The sequence below is a fragment of the Abramis brama genome, assembly GCF_963993115.1.
Source record: "Abramis brama genome assembly, chromosome: 10".
In the NCBI taxonomy this organism is placed as follows: Eukaryota; Metazoa; Chordata; class Actinopteri; order Cypriniformes; family Leuciscidae; genus Abramis; species Abramis brama.
In genome coordinates, this window is record NC_139972.1 from 16,125,214 (window position 1) to 16,146,823 (window position 21,610).

Here is a 21,610-nt window from a genome sequence, read left to right on the forward strand (position 1 = left end):
GAGAGAAAGAGAGAGAGAGAAGCGTGATACTCACGGACTTGCTCGGTTTTGAAGACCAATGACGGGCTGCTGTCGCCTTCACCCTTGCCGTTGATGGCAGACATCTTGACTTCGTAATCGTTTTCGGGTTTAAGGCCGGTGACTGTGACTGAATTCAAACCTGCTGGGAAGCAGCGAGAAGCAGATTTAATCAAAAAGCCATTCATTAATTCATAAACAACAGCATGCAAGTTAAATGGGCAACGCAAAACCTTGCCACAGAACATGACGGAAATACAGTTGAAGCTATGGGCAGTGATGCTGACATTCAGTATCATGGTGGTTAAAAAAAACAAAACAAAAACACATTACTTAAAAGGATATTTCATTTAAGAATGAAAAGTCTGTCCTCATTTACTCACCCTCATGTCATTCCACACCTCTATGAATTACTTTCTTTTGAGGAAAAGAAGATATTTTGAAATTTTTTGGTAATGTGGTGGCCAATTCACGATCTTTGGTTCAGGTCTACAGTGTCTGGTTCAGGTCTCAGAAGAAATCTTTCAGAGTTGAGTTTTCAGGTCTCAAAAGAAATAACTTTATTGAACAATTCAACAAAGTGAGATGCAGCTGATCATCTGATCTTACAATGGTCTGCACTCATGTCTTATACCTTTTTTTCATCACTTGATGTCCAATTAGCATTCATACAGTTATCTTTTTCTCTTTGCTCCTCCTCGTCACTTCGCCACGATCAGAAACACCTGTATCAAAGCCTTATTCCCATTGGTGGCCGTCCTGGCGCATGCGCTTTTTTAAATATGATTTCATATATGGTTTTTTGGGTACTTTTCCACTCCTGTCCTCGCACAACCTTTTACCAAGTTTTTATCCTGTCCTCACACAACCTTTTTCCCAGTTTTTTATCCTCACATGCTCTGTTGACCTGTTCTCTGTGTTTCCCATCATTTTGTCTTCTTTTGACTTGTTTTCTATGTTTCCCATCATTTTGTCCTCCCATACTCCTAGGCCTAGTTTTCACTAAAATTACAGCATTTATTTGGGCCCATGTATAGGACAGATGAAATTCTCCAATAGTAACCAAATAGTTTTGGTTACCATTGACTTCCATTGTAAAAGAACATTTACATTCCTCAAAATATCTTCTTCTATATTACACAGAATAAATAAAGTCACACAGGTTTGGAATGACACGAGGGTGACATTTGATCACAATTTTCATTTTTGTTGATCTATCCCTTTAATATATTACATGGTACATGTTATTACTACTGGAGCATTCATGAAACATGAGCAGAATGCATTTCTAACAAACTGAATGTAAAACCATTTGGTTTCCTTCCAAGTGTCCTTGTTACAGTGTAATTAACTGTAAAAAAAAAAAAAAATCACGGTAACACTTTATTTTACAGTGTCCTTGTTACATATGTTACATGTGTACTTACCATAGTAATAACAGTAAATTATGCATAATTACATGCAACTAACCCTCAACCAAATCCTAATCCTACCCTAACCCTAAAGTAAGTACATGTAGTTGCTTAATATTACTCAGTACTTAAATATATTATTACACTGTAACAATAACACCTTAAAATAAAGTGTAACCAAAATCACTGAGTGAAATAGTGAAATGTACTTACTATAGGGGTAAAGGTTAGGATTAGGGTTTGGTTTCGGGTTAGTTGAATGTAATTATGCATAATTTACTGTTACTACTATTATAAGTATATGTGACGTCTAACGAGGACATTAGCTATGTTTCCATCCACCTATTTACATGCGCATTTTGGGATATTGCATAAAAAAAGTCTGAATGGATATGACAAAATGAGCATAAATTCTAAAAAAAAAACGTACGCACTCAATTGAGGCAGATATATATATTTTTTTATCCAATAAGACATGCGCATACTGTAAACTATGGCGGAAACTCATTTACCAAATAAATCCTTCAACGCAACACAAAACTTACAGTACGTGACTTTGCCTCAACAGTGGATGTGATTGGATGCTTGTTTGATCATTCTGCAATGCCTGAGCCACAGTCTGTCATCAAAACGATTTGATAAAAATTACCTCCCAGAAGCGTCTCGCATGATTGTGTTCCCAAACACCAGGCATAACAATGCAAGATAGCATGACAGCGTTTATTGTTATTCATCTGTTTGCTCTGAGATGCAAAAAAAGAGCAACAATGGCTTCCACGATTGCAGCAATTTACATTTCTGTTAAAGATATTTTGCACCAATTTCATAGGAAGTGACATAGGATAGAACACTGCTTTATTCACAAATGTGTTATGCAATATTCCAAATTTGCCCATAAGTTAAATTTGCAACTTTGGATGTAAACATAGCTACTCTAAAATAAAGTGTTACCAACCATTCTTTTATCAATTGTTTATTTTCTGCTTGTGTTTCATGAATTCACACCGTCATGCAAACCTCATTCATTACAGAAATAACAGATTATGTCAACAAGTTCTTGAAATATTTGCATAAATACAGTACACTTTTATAGCAAGTAGATTTTCCACTTCAATCCAGTTATAATGTCAACATTCTGGCACCCAAAAAAGACAATTTAGTTTATGATCATTTTACTCGAGTAATGGTTGCTGAAAATTCAGCTTTGCCATTACAGGAACAAATTACGTTCTTAAAATATATTAAAATAGAAAACAGTTATTTTAAATTGTATTAATATTTATTTTTGATCAAATAAACACACCCTTAGTGAGCATTTTTAAAAGAGATTTCTTTCAAAACATAAAGAAAATATATTACCGACCCCAAATTTTTTAACGGTAGTGTGTTAAAGGTGCATTGTGTAATATTTAGGAGGATCTGTTGACAGAAATGCAATATCATATGCATAACTATGTTTTTAGTGGTTAGTAAAGACCTTACTTAATGAACCGTTATATTTTTATTACCTTAGAATGAGCCATTTCTATCTACATACACTAAATGGACATACTAAATGGACAAACGCGTTTCGTCACTATGTTGTTCTTCATGCAAAGAAGCTGGCTAAAGTCAGCGAATAAAACACTGACATAATGATGAACAAGTAACAATAATATTCGCAATAACATATCGTTTTACTGAATAATTAAGTAAACCTAATTTCTTAATTTATCCTTGTAAAGAAACCTCATTGCTTAACTGGCTACTCTCCGCTGTCTCAGGCGACAACATCTTTTCCTGACGGCCACCGTAACTTCTGTTGGGTGCAATTCACAACCTCACCACCAGATGGCGGTAAAAATTACACACTGCACCTTTAATGTAACCATAGATGTGATGTAAATACCATAATTTCTGAATGAATCATCTTATTTTAAAAGTGCTGTTTTCCACCATATAAATCCATTATTAAAGTCTACAAACCATACAGTAGTGTTGATATTCCATATAATACAGATGGCTAACTGCTTCAGTTCATGTGACAGACTTACCGTCTTTCACCTCATAGACCCGCTGCACCCATTTTCCTCGACCCACGGCTCTCCACTCGGCTCGGTACTTGAGCACAGGAACTCCTCCAGTGGACACGGGCTCTTCGAAAAGCACCTGAGCCGTGCTGGAGTACGGTTGCACTTGAGTGATGGCCGGCGCCGAGGGGACATCTGCACCACAGGGGAGACACTTTACAATACGCAGTGGGAAAACATCACTTTATCAGCTTATGCCTGATAATACGGCTGATTGTGCCGCTTTGTGCCGAGCAAAAGTTTACAGAAGGAAAATTTGAGCTATTGTATTGCACTTTATTGAACAAAGGCGAGAATTGCAGGTAATTACAAAAATACAGTACCTGGAAAAATCATCCAAACACTCAATGTCAATGCGATATTCTACCGCCATAAATTATTATAATGTGTACATTTTGAGATCAATACAGAGAAACAGACCAGCTGGTATCATGATGAACTCTCTGGATTCGGTCCCAATCTCATTGGAGGCAGTACAGTTGTAGTTGCCAAAGTCGCTCTGAGACTCTGGACTGACCTGGGGCAGATCAAATGAATGCATTAACCTCTAGTCTCAATCTCATCATTTATCTTTTAAACGTGCATTTTACCACTGTCGTTCCATTAGATGTGTATTTACTCCTGACAGTATGCTCACTGTGCTAAAATAAAAAATAAGACACATAGGCTGCAGTAGTGCCCTACAGCAACCCTACCCCTTCCTGGATAAAGCTCAGAAAACAGGTCCAGGTCACATTTCACCCCAAAACCAAAATAAATAAACTAGGTGTAACATTGCAAACACATAAAATTAAGCTTGTATTTAAAACCATTAAGAATGTAGATAACGAATGAATCATTATATTTTAAGAAATATTTTAAGTGAACCTGAGAATGTCATTCAGTTCCATTACAATTAATATAATTTACATCAAAGAGCAAAAGGTTGATAATAACTATTGTGGTTAAGCACACAAAATTTGGCGTAATAATGTAGCCTGCAAAAAAAAAGTCACTGGGCAAATCAGTGTATAAATCAAAACAAATCTGTTTCGTAAAAATGTTTAAAATATTTAAATCACTAGGATGAATGTGATGAATAGTGACAATGAAAAAAAAAAAATTAAAATCTTCATAGTCCCAAGACAGGCTTCATTAATATAATATAATATAATATAATATAATATAATATAATTAATATAATATAATATAATATAATATAATATAATATAATATAATATAATATAATATAATATAATATAATATTTTTTTCTTTTGATTTAGGGGTGAAACATAACCAGCACATGTTCTTTGTCCAGTTTTGTTAGTTTCCCCCTCTGGGTTCATGTGTACAGTATTTGGAATGATTATGTTCTTAGGAAGGCGTCTGTGTGGGCCGTACCTCCAGGTAGCTGGCGGAAGGCCTGTTGTAGATCTTGATATTGGAGGTGTTAGCGTTAGGCAGCTGGAGGCCGTCTCTCAGCCACGTAATAGACACATCGCTGGGGTGAGCCAGCACTTCACAGCTGATGTTGGCTGGGTTGCCCTCCCACGTGTAAACAGCTACTGGTCCCAAGATTTTGGGGGAGTCTGTGATGAAAGGCAAAGCATATACAACTGAAAAACAAACAAACCTGCTGGTAGCACTGGCCCATTATCTACCTACCGCCCGTCTCCATCCGCTAAGGGAGAACAAAGCCTGCGTTCTCATTATCTTTGAAGCCTTAATTCTGAGGATAAGGTGGTAAAAGATCAAAATGTCCATGGCTTAAACATAGAGCTGAGAGCTGAGTGCTGAAAACACAGCGCTTTGTGATGTTGAACACATCTGTTCGTGGCAGTACATAAAAGCCAATCACGCTTCACTGGCTTTAAAAAGGCCCCTCCTCCAAGTATTGTCCCTGAATAGCACCGCTGGGGGCCGACTGCAGGCTCCCGTGACGTATGTGGTCGGGCCCGCGTTCCCTCACAGACTGTGTGTGAAATAACTGCCAGCCCGCTGAGATGCTGTTCTCACATTCATCAGAGCTTCAGATGTCATTAGTCCCATTACAGCAATACACGGCTGGTACAAATGCACAAAACATGCGAAGAGGGAGGCTTGTAATTTCACAGCATACGTCGCTGCTAATTCGAAAACAAATACAAACAGGCGCAGTGGGGGGAGCACAATGAGAGAGAAAATGGGAGGTAATGTTTTGCTTGCTACTGATTGCAATTAATAACATTTAGGGAAGGAGAGTGCTTCGTTTTTGATGTTACAGCAATATATGAATCGTAGAAACAAGTAAATTAGTGCATTTTTGGTCGCCTTAGAAACAAAAACACATTAGGATTTTTTTTTTGGTTCACTACAAATATATGCACAGTACTGTATGTACTGATTTGACCAAACTTATTGCACTAACAGCCTAGATTTTAGACAAATGAAATATGCTATCTGCTCTGACGCCATTGTCCTAACCAGGCATGACTCAACAAAAAAAGAAACAATAAATCCGTCTCTTCCATGTAAATCCTAACCATTATTTTACTAACCAGCCTTAATGAGCAACAGGACATTTTGTCCATCAATAGGTTAGAAAATGTATTGGAATAACATCAATATTAGTTTATATAATTTATTAGGGACAATATATTGATAAAATATTCGTTATCGGCCGATATTAAAGATTTTTTTAAATTTATTTACCGGTATTACACTCCATATTGGATATATATTGGCCTTTATTGGATATTCAATTGTAAATGCTTATTTCTTTTGATTTGTACTTTTATCATCTAACATTCACTGAAAGTTAAAAACCATAATTATTACTGAAATTAATATTAGCCATTAGTTATCATGTTATTGGCCATAACATCAAAACATATTGGCATCTGCAAGAATATCCCTTTAATGATTTAAAAGTTCTCCACATGTTTTTGTGGTATTGTCACGTTTTGAGTTTGTTCATCATGTCATGTTTCCATGTCTGTCATGTGATTCCCTGTTTGTCATGTGATCCTGCCATGTGTCTTGTCATTGGTTAATTGTCTGATCATTGTTCACAGGTGTCCCTTGTCTTGTCATTAGTCTGTGTATTTAAGCCCTCATGTTTGCCATGTGTCTTTGTCAAGTATTGTTCCCTGTAACCACTGTTTGTGAGTTCATGTTCATGTTCATGTTCATGTTCATGTTTTCATGCCACGCCATGTTTTTGTTTCATGTTTGGTTTTGTTTATAATAAACTGCACTTGGGTTCTCATTTACACTTGCCTTCAGTGGATACTTATTACAGGTATTAACAATAAAACAATTATTCGATCAATCATTTTAATGACAATAATTAAAATTCCTCAAAATTGACATCCGTAGACGTCATGTAGAATTTTCACACTCAATGTGGACACACAAAACCTTGCACTTAGTTAGGTCTGTTGGGAGGCTGTTTTCGTATCATGCGTGTCCTGTAGCGGGGGAGGGGGTGATGATGTTGGGGGGTGGCTGTAGTTTTGATACATTAACTACAATTCTCTACTGATTTGCCGTATGCTCTCTGGACTGCAGCCGAGCAGCAGTGCTGCTGTGAATTAAACATATGCCTCTGAGGCATATCAGTGTGGTATCCAACAGTACGTGTGAGTGATAGAAGCTAATGAGGCTACAGATACTATAGACTCACAGCGCACTTCCAGATACACGGGCTGCGACGTCTCTCCGATGGCGTTGCGGGCAGTGCAGAGATACTCGCCGGCGTCTGTGTACTGAGCGTACTTCAGGGTGAGAGAAGACACGCGGGCGTCACTGCGGACCAACACTTCACCATCAGGACTCTGAACACAGAGACAAGAAGGGAAAATTCACTGCAGAATTCATACTTCCTTCAGCCATTAAACTAATAGTCTGTCCCTCAAAAGAAAATTCTGTCATCGGTTACTCACCCTCATGTCATTCTAAACCTGCATGGCTTGCTTTATTTCCAGAACCACAGGCTGTCAAACTCCAAAAAAAGCACCATAAAAGTGGTGGGTACTTTTTTTGGTGCTTTTATGCTTCATATTTTTTGAGCTTTTGGTCATATCGTGCTGTCATTTTACAGAGAAAAGCAACTTGTATTTTGTTTTCACAAGAATGGAAAAAGAAAAAGATGAATAAATGATGACAGAATGTTAATTATGGGTTAACTATTCCTTTAAATTAATAAACAGGTTTACTATTATCTTCCTAAATGCACTATATAGTTTGCAAGTCCATTTCTCTAATAAAAAAAAAATAAAAAAAAAAACCTTCTCAGAGAAAATCTTTATTTTTAAGTATGTAAGACCTGAAACATATCAGAGAAGCAAACCTGGTAAAAAAGGAGGTTTGGTGAACAGCACACATAAATAAGAGGCTTTTATGTGCTGAGTCTTTGGAGAGAAGATGTGAGGAGGAACATAAATAATGCAGACCATAAGGTAGGGGAAGCCATTTCTTCAGCGCTGTTACTTCATCAAAAGCTACGTCACATGATCTCAGCTGGCTTGGACCATTTTACCACGTCCCAGTGCTCATTTTAAAGACAAGCATAGATCTTAACATGCCACGCTCGCATTTTCTTTTAGCTTGCTGTTCCACTTAACCTTGTGGATCTTATGAAGATAAGTGGGATCTATAACCAATGTTTCCTCAATGACTGCGCAATTTGCATATAGCAGGGGTGTCAAACACATGGACTGCTGTGGACTTCGACCGAAAACAGGATGTAAATACAGTATGTGCGCTGGCTGAAATAACATAATTTTTATTCATATCTTTCACATCTACTGCAGTCAGATTCACCGTGTTCACTCTGAAGGAATCACTCACAATGGCTGTGCACTTGTAATGACACATCAAGGATGTTAAGAGGCTAAAAGCAGGTTTAAAACTTGCCCCATTGAAGTCAACAGGGTGCAAATTTTAAAAAGAGGATAACACTGTGTAGGCAACACCGATTTTTGTCGTTGTTCTCTGTATTGACAGCACTCCAAATTTACAAAAAAATGAGCTCAATGTTAAAATTGACCGGAGTTCTCCTTTAATAATAGAATAGAATTTTTAGAATTGTTTTTGTATTTTGATCATTGTAGGACAAAAAAATATTATTTTCTTTCAATTAATCAAACAATCAAACAATAAATAAATAAATCTTACTGACCCAAAACTTCTTGTAAATGTTAGTATTTTTATATATAATATATAGTGATTATTGGAAAAAAAGAAAAATGAAGAAGTAATTTGTTCCAGCTATTCAAATATTGTGAAGTAAAGAGAAAAAACTATTTGCTGTCCATTAAACTGAATACTTGGGCTGAACAGATCTCAGAATGAACTCACTTTCTCTTTCAAACATTCACACACACACACACACACACACACACACACACGACTGTAATGAGGACAGGAAATGCATTGAAGATTCGAAGACTTCATCAAGCACAAAATTAGTATTCCCCGCTCCACTTGGAAATAAAAAAAACCCCAAAAAACTCCTCTCTCTATACATTTCTGGTCAGGCGCTGCCCCTCGCACAAACTTTGCCATGAATGAACTCGGCAGAAGCGTCGTGTCAGACAATAATTATGCCGGTGTTGTCCCAGGACTGAGTCACGCTTACATAATGCTGTGCCTTTTCATCCAAAAAACATCCAACAGCCACCCAGCAGAGCTGACTGGGCTAATTGAATAACCCCCTAATGGGAGTGCTGAGACCCGTCCTGCCCACTTCCGGCCTTCTTTCCCACAGTTTTCCCTGTCTGCTGCGGTCAAATGGCCAGACCGTGACCCCATGTGCCACGGGACGTGCTCTCATCACTGGACTCTGGTTACTATGTGTTACTGGGGTCAGATCGCGGCCTGTGTCTTTGAATCACTATGGCAAACAGCTATACATTTCAATCAGCACATTCAACTGACTTTATCTTCTAAGATAAAGCTCTATTTATTCATTTGCAACGTGAGAACGCTATATCATTAAAGTTTTAGAGCCATAGTTTTCAGCAGAAAGGTCTTTTTAATAATGCATGCCAGCCTTCTGCAAAGCCTGGATGGAGGTGGTTTGCTCAAATGTCTATTTTTGTCAGGGCGGGAAAGAAAAAAAAGTCTCGGTGTGAACAACAACAAAAGGCATTTTGTGCAACATTAAATACTTAAAGGAAAAATCCATCAAATCACAATAACACCTTTGTGGAAAAAAGGAACAACATGATCAGACATTATAAAGTTTTTTTTTTTTTAAATATGAAACCTTGAGAATGCAGCCTTATGATGGCATAATGTAATAAAACAATGTCATAATGACTTAATTGATTAGACAGAATGAAAAAAACAGCATGCACTGAATAGAAAGTGAAAACTACTACTACATCATTTCACTCTCAGGTGAAACAAAGACGACATCATAATTCAGTTGATGGATCTGATGAGATTTCAGAGATTTGATCGGATAGGAAAGAGGAGGTTTATGGAGTTGATGGCTATCTTCATAATTTAGTTTATGGAGTCATGGATATGAAATCTCTACCTTGTGCTGTTCGGGCCGAGTCCAAGAGGCCTGCAAAGAACAGACAAAACAACACAAAGAGGCAAAGCAGTCCTTTAGAAGGAATCCTCTGTTATTGACAACAAAAGCACTGCACAATAAAGACATGTTTACTGATTTAGCATATGGGATAAAAAGAGCAATATTATTACAATGCAAAATGATTATTAATGCATATTAAAAAAAAAAAAAAAAAAAATTTCAATTAAATTAAGAAGCAGATTAAATGTTCAATTGTTTTGCTCTTTTTTAGCATTACTCATTCAGTTAAATATATGGTCATTTATTCTGGTTAATTAAAATGAGCTTACACAATCATATTTATTGTCCATAAAATAATAAATATAAAAATTCTTGTTGCTTTATGAAAAAGCATATGAAAAAAAAAAGTGAAAGCCTTGAATTTGAAGTAAAAACAAAAACATTTAAACATCCCTAAAACAAGATAAACTTAATTGAAAAGCAAAACTGTGCAAGATAAGAAGACACTTTTTATTTTAAGAGAATACATATTTTATTAAGTGTGTGTTTTTATTACCCCATGGGAAAAAAGTGTTTTGGTTTTTTTTTTTTTTCACAAACATAATGTAGTGTGGTTTAAACAACTCTTACCATCTATAATTTTGCCTCTCAAGAAAATATATTTTGTTTATATGAGATATTTACAAGAAAACAAGATAAAAATGATTTTTGCAGAGCATTATAGTGACTTAAATTCAGTGCTACTAATAACACAAAAATAAAATGCTGTATGTAATAACTTCCTTTTCAATTTGCAGAGAACAGGACCGCTGTATTGCTTGGGATACACTGAACACTTTCATTAAACACAGATAAACACTTCATGCAACACTTTCCCAATGAAAGTGGCTGAAGTTCTCTGTGGACTCACGTCACTTCACGTGGAGGCTGAGCGTGCACATGCTTAGCAACACAATGAAATGGAAAGGAAATCACTTGACATGCTAGAACACATTGAGATTATCACCAGACAAAACACAAGAAGAACAGTTTAACACAGCGCTAATCGAACAATGCCTGAAATGGTCTATGCCCCGTTCACGCCGCCAGCGACATCGTCTCGTCTCTACTATTGTAAAGACACTTCTGGGCGTTCCTAATGCTGTCGCTCTGTTCTTGGTAGATTGCATGTCTGGCCATATCTTTAGAAAATGCGATTACATATGATATATAAAACTAAGATATTCTAATTTGACTAGGAATTAGACTTAAAAGAATAAGTAGCATTCTGCTGTTGGAGAGCGTTGTGATCTAAACTACAGTGCGCTGTGCATTAAATCATTAACCAGATTAACAATCGATCAATCAACTAATTAAACTCGCTCATTCTTACGCCCTAGGGTGTAATTGATTTTTTTGTTCTCTCTCTTTCTCCTCAATGTAAAGCTTAATGGTGACCAGCTGACACTAGTTCCCATCATCTCCTGGTTTCCACTGATTGGCTGCTGGGCGGGAGAGCTTGTGGATAAAGCTGGAGAGGAAACTCCGTTTGGAGAAGTCTTTTTGTCTCCAGGCTGCTAAGACTGTCTTCTCCTGCCCCAGGCCTTAGCATGTGTGCTAAGATTGACTTTACATCTCCTTGTTGGTTGTTGCACAATTTATTGTTAACCGAAGCAGACTTGGCTAATTGTTGCTAATCAGTTTTCTTAATTTCATTGACGTTCCTAAAAGAGCTTTAAGTTGAAACTTGTTTATTCAGTTTATTTAGGAAGCAGAGGGGAGGTGGGTGCCATTCTGTTTGTGTTTGGCTAGAGAGGGAGTAAGGCAAGAACTTTGTTGTTCATTTTGAAAGGCTAGAAAGTATTCCCCTCAAAGTCAGAACTTTCTTTATTATTTTGGCCTTATCCCCTCCTGAAGCCTTTTGAGGCCTTTTTGTACATTGGACCAACCAAATAAAATGTCACTTCTGAGTCTTCTTTTTTTTTTTGTGGAATGCTGGGACAGGAGAGGAGAGCTCTTGGTTATCTGTTAATGGTAATTGTCACAAACTTCCTTGTTACTGCTTCCCTGACCCCTAGACCGGGTAGGCATATTACAATTGGGGGCTCGTCCGGGACCTCGCTTTTCTTGTCTCTAATAATCAACATAATGCAGGGGAAGCTGTAATTATGAACTGCAGCAGTGCTAAACTGCTCACTGCATCATATAATTAACAACACGAACTATCAATGTATGAATCAAATTCACTAAGGCTACGTTCAGACTGCAGTGAAATGTGGCCCAAATCTGATTATTTTGCTCACATTCGAGATCTGTTTTTGTCATGTCTGTACAGCATAAACCACATGGAATCTGATCTTTTCAATTCCAATTTGGGCCACTTCCATTTGTGGTCCTAAATCCGAAACAGGTCTGATGTTTTGCAATGCAACTTCAGTCTGAACAGTCATATCGGAATTCATGCGACCTTTACGTCACTCTACATTCGTCACAATTCTGTGCTCATGGAAGTCACTTCAAAATGTAACATACCCGACGTTATGAAGACAGTTGTGAAACGTGGACAGTGATGTGTCAGAACTTATAAGCATTACAGTGACAGCTCTATATACAGTACAAACAAAACATGAGGGCTCGTATCATAAATGTTAAAAAAACTGCTCTCTTTTTTCTCATCCTCCTCCTCATTTTTTATATTGCATGAACCTAAATTTGCTGGCTTTGGCAGCAGATCACACTATAAATAAACAATATCATTCTTTTGAGCATGCAGGCCAGTCCAGGACCATGTTCTGTTCACACTGGAATCTGATATTGGCCACATTTAAAACAACAATGTGAACATTATATAAAACATCTATACAAAAAAAAAAAAAAAACGGGATTGAGCACGAAGGCTCGCAGTGTGAACTAAGATGGCAGACAGTTTGTTTTTCACGCATCATTTTATTATGACAGTCGTCTTATGACGACTCATATTGGTCGTCGCTTGCAAAATTCAGATTATTTGCAAAAAGTTACTTTTTCTGAACTTTTGTCACGACTCGCGTCGCTTGACACGCCTACATTCTTTCGCCAATGGTCACTGTCACTTGTGTCGCCATAAGTCGCCAGCCCTCCATTGCAAATGAATGGAATCTTGTCACTGGCGTTGTGAACGGAGCTTTAGTGCATTTGAGCAAAACAATCTGTCTCTGTACTGTGCTTGCAACAACAACAAAAAAGCCAAGAACTGAACAGCGCAAGTCATTTTGCTAGAGCATCAGGAAAAAAAGCGAAACCCTTGCAGGGTTGTTATGATGACAGCAGGCTGAGTCTGCTAGCCTTGCAGCTTTCATTTGGCTAACTACATCCCTGGAGACCCGCATGGGATAAACAGTTATGATCAATGCCTTTTATTCTGCAACGCCGTGTAATTGCTACTAATTAAAGTTAATATCTTAGTATAAACTAGAGCCCTAGGCTAATGACGAATGCTTGAATGATATTTTCAAGCTTGATAAAGTACCAGAACAAAATGAACAAGCTGCTTATGTAAATGAAATGTTCAGATTATTGTTGACATTATTACATGACGATCATTCTGATTACATCAGGTGCACGACGCCTTAGGCCTGCTCTGCACTTGCAGGTATGCATCTAGCGGATCTAGAACTTGGCAGCTTATTCAAGCAAGAGTTTATGAACTCCTCAATAACGCACATTAAACCGGAGCTAATTCGAGAATCACATTGTGCTTCGGCGATACCATGAGGGTATTTCCAAATGCATGAGGTGTTAATTATAAAATGCAAAAGAACACTTGGAAAAGTTTTGTGCAGTGGAGTTAAGGAGTCTGGAGCACACGTGGGACAGCGGCATTAAAGTGCCTAAAGTGACAAAATTCATTACTTTCTTAATGGGGTCATTCTTTTTTTAGTAAAGGTTTTTAGGCAAAACACTAAATTTACTCATAATGCTGTACAAAACATTCAGATCAGATTGAAATGATCAGAAATCTTGTTAAAATGAAATGTAGTTGCTTGTTGGGATCATTTGGGAGAATAGTACACTACTGTTCAAAAATTTGGAATCATTAAGATTTTTTAATGTTTTTGAAATAAGTCTCTTTTGCTTGCCAAGGCTGCATTTATTTGATCAGAAAAATACAGTAAAAACGGTAATATTGTGAAATATTATTTAAAAATATATATATTTTAAAGATCTTAAATGTAATTTATTCCTGTGATTGCAAAGCTGAATTTTCAGCATCATTACTCTTCAGTGTCACATGATCCTTCAGAAATCATTCTAATATGCTGATTTGCTGCTCAAGAAACATTTCTAAATAATTGAGATAATAGAATGGCAAAGCTGAATTCTCAGCATCATTACTCCAGGCTTCAGTGTCGAGAAACACAGATATAGATATATATATATATTTTTCAAAAACTTTGGTGACAGTAAGATTAACCCTAACCCTAACTTTTTTAAATTGGTCAAAAGTGACAGTAAAGACATATTATATTATTACAAAAGATTTCTATTTCAAATAAATGCTGTTCTTTTGAACTCTATTCATCATAAAATCCTAAAAATAAATGTATCATAACAGCATTTATTTGAAATAGAAATCTTTTGTAATAATATAAGTGTCTTTACTGTCACTTTTGACCAATTTAAAAAAGTTAGGGTTAGGGTTAATCTTACTGTCACCAAACTTTTGAAAAGTAGTGTAATATATTATATATACTATATAATATATATATATATATATATATATATCTGTGTAACACTTGTGATGGAGCGGCAACAGGGTGTTCTTTAGGCAAGAGAAAATACTGCAGCTTTGAAAAAACACTTCAAGCTAAATCTTGGAACTCTGCTTCCACTCCACACTGCTCACTTCATTTATTTGGGAGGACATGCAGAGCAACATCTGCTGCACAGCCAGAAACAAAACAAGTTTTCAGCTGCTGATTTTACTCTTATAGTTAGTGTTTTGTTGTTAGATAGAGAATAACAACATCTATTCTGCTTTCTCCTGATAATCGTGACTGGGCATACCAAATTTCTGAATCTGTGTCTTTGTCAGAAACCTGATGATTTCAGAACATTTTTGCAACTTGGTTTTTGAAGTTACTGTTTTTTCATAGAGCAATGAATTATTTAATTTCAACAGATCAAAGAGAAATTGACATCTCATTTTAAGTGAACCCTTTAATACATTTCTTATAGTTTTCAAAATCTTTCATCAGAAATGCAATAATCAGCTACGTGCCAGACACTGATAATAGGGCAAAAGTTGTATTTAACCTGGAAGATTGCTTTAATCTATTCCCTATTGCAAGACAGTAAATATCAACAAGGCCGATGTGAAAATCTTAGGCTCCAGTGGAACTACCATGAGAGGGACAGTGTCCATTTCTCGGTTTCATCAGATCAGCCACAGTTTGCCAGGAAAAGCGGTTTACCAAGCTCAGGGAATAGGTCACTTTTCTCTCGCTGTGGGGTCACTGGTACGAATGGAAAAGGCTGTCAAAGACGGCACTACCAGAGGGCATTGATCTGAAAGAGCATTGTGTCTGAAAACAAGAGCTGCCCTACACATGCACTCTGGAGTGTGTCTGTGGGGTTTAGGAATGAAACTGCTCTTGTACTGTGTGATCTTACCACACGCTGTGTCTGTTTTACTACTGGTCTTCATTTATGTTAAAGGGACAGTTCAGCCAATAATAAATTATTCTGATTATTTACTCATGACATTACAAACCTATATGACTTTCATTATTCTGCTGTGGAACACTATCTAGCGGAGTGTCCATTAGTGGAAAAGGGAAAAAAAATATTTGATAAAAAATATAGGAAAAACAGTAATATTGTGAAATATTACAATTTAAAATATTTTGAATATGCTTTTAAATGTAATTTATAACTGTGGTGGTAAAGCTGAATTTTCAGCATCATTAGTCTTCAGTGTCACATGATCCTTCAGAAATCATTATAATATGTCGATTTGCTGCTCAAGAAACATTTCTTATTATTACCAGTGTTGAAAACAGTTGTGCTACTTGTTTATTTAGGAAACTGTGAAATATATTTTCAAGATTCTTTGATGAAGAACAGTCAAATGATCAGCATTTTTCTGTGTTTTTAGTGTCACTTTTGATCAAAATGTCTAACTTCTCCATTAAAAATACCTAATCCTTAAACATAAAGCAATATATATATAGCATATACAATACATAAACAAATATTAAGTTTAATTTGATTTTTCTTAAACACAATGGCATATATATAGGAAAACCTGCAAAATCGGCAGTGTATCAAATACTTTATATATATAAAGTATTTATATATGTATTTATATTAAATACATACATGCATACATACATACATACAGTGAGGAAAATAAGTATTTGAACACCCTGCTATTTTGCAAGTTCTCCCACTTAGAAATCATGGAGGGGTCTGAAATTGTCATCGTAGGTGCATGTCCACTGTGAGAGACATAATCTAAAAAAAAACAACCAGAAAACACAATGTATGATTTTTTTAACCATTTATTTGTATGATACAGCTGCAAATAAGTATTTGAACACCTGAGAAAATCAATGTTAATATTTGGTACAGTAGCCTTTGTTTGCAATTACAGAGGTCAAACGTTTCCTGTAGTTTTTCATCAGGTTTGCACACACTGCAGGAGGGATTTTGGCCCACTCCTCCACACAGATCTTCTCTAGATCAGTCAGGTTTCTGGGCTGTCGCTGAGAAACACGGAGTTTGAGCTCCCTCCAAAGATTCTCTATTGGGTTTAGGTCTGGAGACTGGCTAGGCCACGCCAGAACCTTGATATGCTTCTTACAGAGCCACTCCTTGGTTATCCTGGCTGTGTGCTTCGGGTCATTGTCATGTTGGAAGACCCAGCCTCGACCCATCTTCAATGCTCTAACTGAGGGAAGGAGGTTGTTCCCCAAAATCTCGCAATACATGGCCCCGGTCATCCTCTCCTTAATACAGTGCAGTCGCCCTGTCCCATGTGCAGAAAAACACCCCCAAAGCATGATGCTACCACCCCCATGCTTCACAGTAGGGATGGTGTTCTTGGGATGGTACTCATCATTCTTCTTCCTCCAAACACGTTTAGTGGAATTATGACCAAAAAGTTCTATTTTGGTCTCATCTGACCACATGACTTTCTCCCATGACTCCTCTGGATCATCCAAATGGTCATTGGCAAACTTAAGACGGGCCTTGACATGTGCTGGTTTAAGCAGGGGAACCTTCCGTGCCATGCATGATTTCAAACCATGACGTCTTAGTGTATTACCAACAGTAACCTTGGAAACGGTGGTCCCAGCTCTTTTCAGGTCATTGACCAGCTCCTCCCATGTAGTTCTGGGCTGATTTCTCACCTTTCTTAGGATCATTGAGACCCCACGAGGTGAGATCTTGCATGGAGCCCCAGTCCGAGGGAGATTGACAGTCATGTTTAGCTTCTTCCATTTTCTAATGATTGCTCCAACAATGGACCTTTTTTCACCAAGCTGCTTGGCAATTTCCCCGTAGCCCTTTCCAGCCTTGTGGAGTTGTACAATTTTGTCTCTAGTGTCTTTGGACAGCTCTTTGGTCTTGGCCATGTTAGTAGTTGGATTCTTACTGATTGTATGGGGTGGACAGGTGTCTTTATGCAGCTAACGACCTCAAACAGGTGCATCTAATTTAGGATAATAAATGGAGTGGAGGTGGACATTTTAAAGGCAGACTAAAGGCGGGCGTACACGGTGCGAGTTCGGACCAGGATCGGACACTCGGGAGGTCGAGAGATATTGCACACGCTGCGAGTCAGTTTAACTGATAATCGCGTCAAAGCAGCTGGTACACGGCACGACTGTCTGTCCTGCACGAATTTTATCCCGAGCCGGCAGCAATCACGTGAGCTTTCGCGCTAAACACAGAGACCGTCAATGTTGCATGCAGCAGGCAAAGCTTCAGATAGAAAAAATGACAGAAATGTGTGTGCATATGATTTGTTGTAAAGCAGAGAACAGTAGCCATTCCTTTCAACATAAAAACTAAAGAGAGAGAGAGAGAGAGAGAGAGAGAGAGAGAGAGAGAGAGAGAGAGAGAGAGAGAGAGAGAGAGAGAGAGAGAGAGAGAGAGAGAGAGAGAGAGAGAGAGAGAGAGAGAGAGAGAGAGAGGTGTGTGTGTGTGTGTGAGACAGTGTATGCGCACCCTGTATGGTTGCTGCCACTGAGGTATAGCCCCACGTGGTTGTGTATGATTAGCAATAGGGGACAGCTGGTGAAAATCGGGCCGACTCCCCGAATTTTTTTTAACATGTTTAAAAATGATCGGGAGGTCGGGGAGGTGCTCATAACGTGCTCGGCTCGGCTCGGCTCGTGATTCCTCTCACACGCTGCGAGCCGTGACCATGCGAGCATCACCGATTCCACTCGATTACTCCCGAGTGAAAAAAATCCTCTGCGAGCTCGTAAAAACAGCAAAAATTGCACCGTGTACGCCCGCCTTAACAGGTCTTTGAGGGTCAGAATTCTAGCTGATAGACAGGTGTTCAAATACGTATTTGCAGCTGTATCATACAAATAAATAGTTAAAAAATCATATATTGTGATTTCTGGATTTTTTTTTTTAGATTATGTCTCTCACAGTGGACATGCACCTACGATGACAATTTCAGACCCCTCCATGATTTCTAAGTGGGAGAACTTGCAAAATAGCAGGGTGTTCAAATACTTATTTTCCTCACTGTGTATATATATATATATATATATATATATATATATATATATATATATATATATATATATATATATATATATATATATATATAAAAATTTATTCCCCCCTCTTCTTTCACTTTTCCACTATATTTATAGATAGATAGATAGATCTTAAGCATACATCTCAAATTATGCTATATTTTGTGTTTTAAATGACAAAAAAAGCTTTATAATAAGAAAATAATTATTTGCAGTGTTTCATTGTATGCAAAGCAGCAGATTGAACAGTCTGCTTAATAGCCAAACAGCCATATAAAAAAGTCATACAGCTTTGGCAAGACACAGGGCTAAGTAAAAGAACAGAAGTTTCATTTTTGGTTCCTGATCCCTTTAATATGCTCTACAGATTCCTCAAAGGAGACCCAGAAAGGGATGCATAACTGAGAAAAGACAAGAGAAAAAGTGGCTGACGTATTGGCTCTTATTCAGAGGTTGAATTCTCCTCTTGTCTTTCAACCGGATTGTGATAAGCTGTGGTCCGTGGCCAATTCTTTATCGCCCTGCGGCGATTCTGCCCTGCCATTTTTATGACCCGCTCATTTGTCTGGCACCTTGGCAAGTGGCCCAGAGACTACAATATATGACAGTCCTCAACTCATTTTTTATTGACCCAACTATTACAATCAGAAGATAAGATATGAGCTGGGTCTTTCTGAGGGAAAAAACATTCATTTTAAAACGACAGGAAGCTCAAGACACTGAACTAATCCAATGCACATAGCTGTGTGTCATGTATTACACCTGTGTCTGTGTAAAAGAGGGCACGGAGAAGGTAGAATCGTGCATCATGCAGAGCAAGAAGATCTAAAGGTCTAGTAAATATTTTCAATAAACCGTTCTCACATCCTCGAGCAAAGAAATTATAGCATGACATTGAGTTATTAAAAAGGAATTGCTCATCTGAAGCACCCAGTAAAATAATGTTTTGCGAAAAAAAAGGTGCACACAAAAAAATTAAAAAGTCCCACTTCAAGCAATGTGATGTTCTGTATAGCACTGTTGAAACAAAGAAACAGCAAAGTGACACATCCAAAAATAATTAGCAGTTTTAAGGCAATTTGTTTTTCGCAAGTGACAATTAGAAACATTAACTGGTGATGGTCTTTTTCCAGACTGCTTAGGTACAGTCAGAATAAAACCGTATTCGCATTTAACTTCAGTAATGTGACATTTCTGAGCGATATTGATTTGCAACTAGGAAAAGAATAGTGTAGATTGGGATTTGATTTCACCCCAAACATTTTTGTTGTGTATTTAATACACTGTTTAGTTGTAAATGCAAACATGCTCAAATCCTGATAGCTATTTGGTAATTGATTAATATTCTGTTATTAATTAATATTCTGATTAATGCTGTTCTATTTTACACTGATGATTTTTTTCCCCCCTTCTGGAATAACATGCTCTGCTGAATCATACACAGTAAAACCAGGAAGGTTTATTGAGAAAGTAAATCTGATCAATTTTGATTTCATGAAAGAAAATCAAGAGATACAGAAATTCTGTTATTGTTTATATAGTATATCACTGTTTGGTTGTACTGTAAATATAAAAACACTCAAGCCCGTTAACTATTTCATTATTTATTTATATTTCCCTGATGGACAAAAAAAAAAAAAAAAGCATTATACCAAAATTAACTAAATATTTTAAGCAGAGGAAGGTTTCAATTTTAATGCATTGTTTAACCCTCTGAAATAACATGCACTGATAAATCATGCCTAATAAAACCAGGAATGTTTATTAAAAAAAGTAAATCAATTCTGATTTCATGTTGACTGAAAGACAATCAACAGAGACAGCTGGTCATACTTGATGCTAACAAATAAAATATTATACAGCCAAAGAAACCTGCTAATCATTTTTGTAACCATGAAAAAAAATCCATGGTGATCAACACAGGCCAGTGAAGAGATGCTGGCAATCATGACAGCCCAACACCCACATGAGATGAGCAAGACTGGACAAGAAGACACAGGAAATGACAAAGCGATCCAACAAAGAGCTTATATAAAAAATGCTCCTTCAGGAACCCTGTGATGACGGTGACTCGGCAAGACCGAAATCAAGCATTTTTGAGGCTACAAAGAAATCCTTTATTTTGTATTTACCTCAAGGATAGAGGACAATGACTCCGTTCCAAAATCTAGTGGGCTGATTCACTGTTAACTGAAATAAAATATACTAAATGGAATAACTAAATAAAAATTTGAGTTAAATTTAAGTTGAGGCGCTTAAATTGCCAACAAAAAATAAACTAAAACTGAAGAAACTAAATTTGAAATAAAAATAAATGAAGCCTAAATGTTAATAAATAGAAAAGCACATACAATTACTATAAATAAAATAACTTAAAATGAAAACTGAAAATAAAAGCCAATTCTAAACATTAATTAAAACTATAATAGTATATACATAATAATAAAATAACACTGCTCATAAGTAATTATTGTGAATGGTCTATCCATCCATCTATCCTTGCACACAAATATCACTTCTCCACTGATTTTCATATAGCTTTACATTAGCATGTTGATAAGCTAATGGTGTGATACTCTAACAAGTATAAAAAGACAGCATACAGAAATATTGAATAAAAAAATGTTTTAGTTGTTCTCATTTTTAAAGAGTCATGACATGAGAAATCAAATTTGCCTTGATCTTTTGAGAAGTAAGAGGTCTTTGTAAAACAACCTGTATATATTTGTAATATATTTAACCTTTTCTCCACAATCTTGGATCTGCAAATCTCAAAGCTCATTGCAATGCATTCTGGTATTGCCTTCTCTGCAAAGCAGAAATGCTGTGCTGCCTTAGAATCAGGTTAAATCAAGGTATCTTAG

The 21,610-nt window shown here is 36.9% G+C and overlaps 1 protein-coding gene across 10 annotated transcripts in view; it reads right to left on the reverse strand.

Moving 5' to 3' along the window:
- ncam1b (neural cell adhesion molecule 1b) overlaps positions 1 to 21,610 on the reverse strand; it is a 97,966-nt gene that overhangs the window by 22,365 nt on the left and 53,991 nt on the right. For 5 of the 10 annotated variants that reach the window (XM_084126259.1, XM_084126263.1, XM_084126267.1 and 2 more), the window contains 6 exons: positions 10,006 to 10,035; positions 7,144 to 7,294; positions 4,881 to 5,068; positions 3,920 to 4,016; positions 3,464 to 3,634; positions 35 to 160 (listed from right to left, as the gene is read on the reverse strand). In XM_084126259.1, coding sequence (XP_083982385.1) covers positions 35 to 160; positions 3,464 to 3,634; positions 3,920 to 4,016; positions 4,881 to 5,068; positions 7,144 to 7,294; positions 10,006 to 10,035 — 763 coding nt within the window. Of the gene's footprint in view, positions 1 to 34; positions 164 to 3,463; positions 3,635 to 3,919; positions 4,017 to 4,880; positions 5,069 to 7,143; positions 7,295 to 10,005; positions 10,036 to 21,610 lie in introns of all 10 variants that reach the window. The other 5 variants (XM_084126262.1, XM_084126266.1, XM_084126260.1 and 2 more) reach the window with 3 other exon arrangements.